Source organism: Lagopus leucura, unplaced genomic scaffold (assembly GCF_019238085.1).
Source record: "Lagopus leucura isolate 7727_CA_CO unplaced genomic scaffold, USGS_WTPT01 222-1_obj-0_obj, whole genome shotgun sequence".
Lineage (NCBI taxonomy): Eukaryota > Metazoa > Chordata > Aves > Galliformes > Phasianidae > Lagopus > Lagopus leucura.
Genome location: NW_024966631.1, coordinates 79,047 through 83,685, shown reverse-complemented (window position 1 = coordinate 83,685; position 4,639 = coordinate 79,047). Strand labels below are relative to the sequence as shown.

Sequence of the window (4,639 nt, the reverse complement as noted above, 5' to 3'; positions counted from 1 at the left end):
GCATGGGATCCCTGTGGTCAGAAGCAAAGCATCACTCACCCCAAAGGCACACCATCAGGAGGAGGACCCCCACACTCTTGGCTCCAGTGCAGGTGGGTTGGTTTCTGCCCCAGGGGAACCTGGGTGAGGGATGGAGTGCACCAGGCAGCCCCATGTTCACACATCCATGGGCTGGAAGCTGGAGCAGCACACCCTGCTGAGGGCCAGCAGCTGAGTGCCAGGTCCCACCGGCCAGCTGGGAGGGACAGAGAGGAACTGGGGCAGATGGGAGTGACAGGCATTTCAGCAGCAAGCCCTCTTCCTGTTCCCTCCTTTGCTCTGGGCTTTTCCCTGCTTTGCCAGCCCAGCTTCCTCTGCCCCTTGGTCACCTGGGCTCTGTGTGAATCTGTTCCAGCAGGTGACCCTCTGCTCCATGCCACAGCCTGCTCCTATCTCCAGGTTGTGAAATGGAGAGCTGTTCCAGGAACGTACAGAGCAAACACAACCCTCTCTGCACCCTGGTCCCGTGTTCTACGTGCCAGCCCCAAGGGCATCTCTGTGGTCCTGCTGTGCCATGGGTACAGCACAAGATGACTTCTGATGACCTGAATCAAGCTTTCATGTACAGGAGTTGGGGAAATTCTGCCTGTTTTGTTTCATTAAATGTATCTGACTAGATTTTGGGGGATAAGAGTGCATCAACTGCAAGAAAATGAACTGTGAAATGTTGAAAATGCCTTTTAGATGGAGTCTGGATACTGCATGACACTGATCTGGTCGGAAAACACACTCATGCCAGAGGGAAAGGAGGAAATAAATATACATATAAATACACTTGAAGAAAACTTGTATTCTGCTCCATAAATTTCCCCTAACCAGTGTGGGTTCCCACTAGAACAATAAACCTGGCCAATGGCTAAGGCATTTGTATAAGTTCACTGACATTCGGGTTCAGTTTAAAAGAAAATGGACGAAATTATTCTTTTACTCAATAGAAGAATCAGGCAAGGCGCAGGAATTTTCTGGGTTTTTTTTTGTCTCCCATCCCTTGCAAAGTGCACAACCTCTTGGCATGCAATTTTGCCAGGAGGGTGTCAGAAGCATGCTACTGGGAGAAAAGAAAAAAATTAAAAAAAAAAAAAAAAAAGAAGAAAAGAGCTTGCAAAATCGTTAAATTAATGCCTCTTGTTGTTCCAAATGGGGATGTTAAGATTGTGGTGGGTGCTATGCTAGTGGTGCACTGAAGATAGGGATGAGGAAGGATGTGGCTCCAGTAGGAACAGGGTGGAGAGTTCTTGCCCTGTGTGTACAGAAATAAGAAATGAAACCAAAGACAGTTATGGGAGAAGGATCTAGCATGACCAGGATGATCTCGGGCTGAATTGAAATGTTCAGCCTGGCAAAAACCAACAGAGTTGTAGAGAAGATAGTAGGAGGAATAAATAAGAGAAACATGAACTGCAGGGACATGCTGAGAGCATGCAGAGGTAGGGCTGCAGAGCAAAAGGAAAAAGATGTATATGAAACAAAAGTAAAGCACTAGTACAAGAATGGTGGTGAAAAGCTAGAAATGTATCCAAGCTCATAAAAAGAAGAGTAGTTGAGAAAGGCAACTGCTTTCTGTTGTAACAAAGCTCAGTGTGCCCAAGGACTTTGTTCCCCTGCTCTGTCAACAAACAGGACAGCAACAAAGAAATTCCCGACACTGACCATCTCAAAAATGCTATGAACTGTCCTAGCCTGACACGGCCAGTGCAGCTGTGAGCGAGAGTGCTTCTGTTTTCGTAGCTTAGGCAAATAGCTGCTCTGAAAGTGAGTTGTGCTTCTGTGTCCCTTCTGTCCCTTTTGAATTTGTGTGCTGTGTCCTATGGGAATTCTGAAAATCCTTCCTGAGATACTGAGGTCCTTGCCCAAGCTCAGATCTAGGAGGTGCTGATCCTACACATTGGAGACGTGAAGAACCCTCAGTAATCCAAGCTGTCTGATCTGAACTTCCCTTAGTAATAGCAGGGCATGACTCAGGGGTTCTTTGATACATCTTCTGCCTTGAGGAATGCAAGCATGTTCCTATTATAAAGACATTTTCTAAACTGTGAACATATTTTGTGAACATATACACACACAGAATGATGCTGATAGTTGATGCTTTCCTTATACGCAGGCTCCAGTCCTTTTCTCAGGCAGTTACTGAGACTGAGCCTTCCATTTTCCCCTAAACTTTGGGACAAGCAAGGCTGGAGGACTAGGTCTTCCTAGGCAGCCAGAAAAAAAATAAATAAAAGGCTCATATGTTAGCAGGGGATGTTTTTCTTCCCCAACCCTGTGTTCACATTTCTGCCATCAAACTGTGAACCTCAGAGACTTGCTAGGAACGTGTGAACCCTTTCCCTGTTGAGGAAGAAAAGTCTTTGGGGCGGAAATTTATTTAGGGGAAAATAAAAACACAAAAAAATGGGTTGGTATTTGAGCTGGCCCATCTTTGTTGATGATCTAGATGAGGGCAACGAATGTACCCTCAGTAAGTTTGCAGATGACGCCATGTTGGCAGGAAGTGTCAATTTGCCTGGAGGTAGGAAGGCCCTACAGAGGGGCCTGGACAGGCTGATTGCTGAGCTGAGGCCAATGGGATGAGGTTCAACAAGACCAAGTGCTGACCAAGGCTGTGCTGCCATCCAGGAAGACCTAGATGGGCTGGAGAGTTGGGTTGGGAGAAATTCAATGAAATAGAACAAGGGCAAATGTAGAGTCTTGCATCTGGGCAAGAACCAGGTACCAGTATAGTCTGGGGACTAATCTTTTGGAGAGCAGTGTAAGGGAAAGGGACCTGGGAGTCCTGGTGGACAGCAGGATGACCACGAGCCAGCACTGTGCCTGTGTGGCCAAGAAGAACAGTGGCATCCTGAGGTGCTGTGATTAGAAGGACTGTGATAGGAGGTCGAGAGAGGTTCTCTTCCCCCTCTACTCTGATGAGACTGAAATACTGTGTTCAGTTCTGGGCCCCTCAGTTGAAGAAGGGCAGGGAACTGCTTTAGAGAGTAGAGCGCAGAGCCACAGATATGATGAAGGGAGTGGAGCATCTCCCTTACGAGGAAAGGCTGAGGAAGCTGGGTCTCTTTAGCTTGAAGGAGACTGAGAGGTGACCTCCTTAATATTTGTAAATATATAAAGGGTGAGTATTGGGAGGATGGAGCTAGGCTCTTCTCAGTGACATCCAATGATAGGACAATGGGTGCAAGCTGGAACATAGAAAGTTCCGCATAAATATTAGAAAAAAACTTCTTCACGGTAACGGTAACAGAACACTGGAACAGGCTGCCAAGAGAGGTTGTGGGGTCTCCTTCTCTGGAGACATTCAAAACCTACCTGGATGCATTCCTGTGTGTCCTGATCTGGGTGTGCCTGCTCCAGCAGGGGAATTGGACTAGATGATATTCTGAGGTCTTTTCCCTGACATTCTGTGATTCTGTGAGTACTGCACTTTGGCCACAACAACTCCAGGCAACACTCAGGCATGGGGCAGAGTAGCTGGAAGACTGTGTGGAAGAAATAGACCTGGGGGGGTTGGTTGATACTCGACTAAGCATGAGCCAGCAGTGTGCCCAGGTGACCAAGAAGGCCAATGGCATCCTGGTTTGTATCAGCAGTAGTGCAGCCAGCAGGAGCAGGAGGTGATGATCCTTCTGTATTCAGCACTGGTGAGGCCGCATCTCGAGTGCTGTGTTCAGTTTTGGGCCCCTCACTACAGGAAAGACATTGAGGCCCTGGAGTGTGTCCAGAGAAGGGCAACAAAGCTGTGAGGGGTCTGGAGCACGAATGTTATGGGGAGTAGCTGAGGGAGCTGGGATTGTTTGATCTGGAGAAGAAAAGGCTCAGGGGAGACCTTATTGCTCTCTATCAGTCTCCGCATGAATCACGGGGGACGTATTCTGCATAGCATCCCAGACTTACAGGGTGTAAAATGCCCCGAGGATAACTGATCTGCCTGTTAAAGGCAGATGTAACAAAGGCATTGAGGACCTCAGCTTATTCCTTATCCTCAGTGGTCACATTCCCTGCTGCATCAAGTGAAGGATGGAAATTATCCTTGGATCTGTTCTTACCATTTACATGTTTGTAAAAGGATTTCTTGTTCTCTTTTACTGCAGTGGGCAATCTGAGTTCAAGTTGGGCTTTTGCCTTCCTGACTTCCTCCCTGCATTCCTTAGCATGCTTGTAATCGCCCCTAGTAGCCTGTCCCTTCTTCCAGAGAACATAGACTCCCCAGACAGAATGTCTGGGGTTGGAAGAGACCATAAAGATCATTTTTTCTTTGGCTTGGCAAATCTTCACCATAAACTGGTGCAGCTTGTGGTCATTTCTCTCCCTTTTGGCACTGGGACATTCCTCTCTCCCAACCATGGACCCTATGGTCAATGGTTTTGGATCAGAATTGGCTCTGTGGGTTGATCCATTAGGAATGGAATCACACACAAGCCATTCTTTGTGGCTAGCACAATATCTTACCCAACATCAGTAATTTTCAGACTCCTATATCTGACCTGACTATCTATTACCCTTCCATAGACAAAGGACCCATTTTTCCATCACGTTCACCATGCGTAGACTTCAGGTTAAGTCTCAACGTATCCCAGAATACACAAATAATATTGAATTCTTGCTC

General features: G+C 47.1%; 1 protein-coding gene across 4 annotated transcripts in view; it reads right to left on the bottom strand.

Annotated features, from left to right (window-relative positions):
• LOC122192674 (deleted in malignant brain tumors 1 protein-like) overlaps positions 1-360 on the bottom strand; it is a 20,795-nt gene extending 20,435 nt beyond the window's left edge. For 2 of the 4 annotated variants that reach the window (XM_042893298.1, XM_042893301.1), the window contains exon 1: positions 40-360. In XM_042893298.1, the coding sequence (XP_042749232.1) occupies positions 40-154 (115 nt within the window). In that variant the 5' untranslated portion in view covers positions 155-360. The remainder of the gene's footprint in view (positions 1-39) is intronic. The other 2 variants (XM_042893299.1, XM_042893300.1) reach the window with 1 other exon arrangement.
• Between the last annotated feature and the right edge of the window lie 4,279 nt (positions 361-4,639).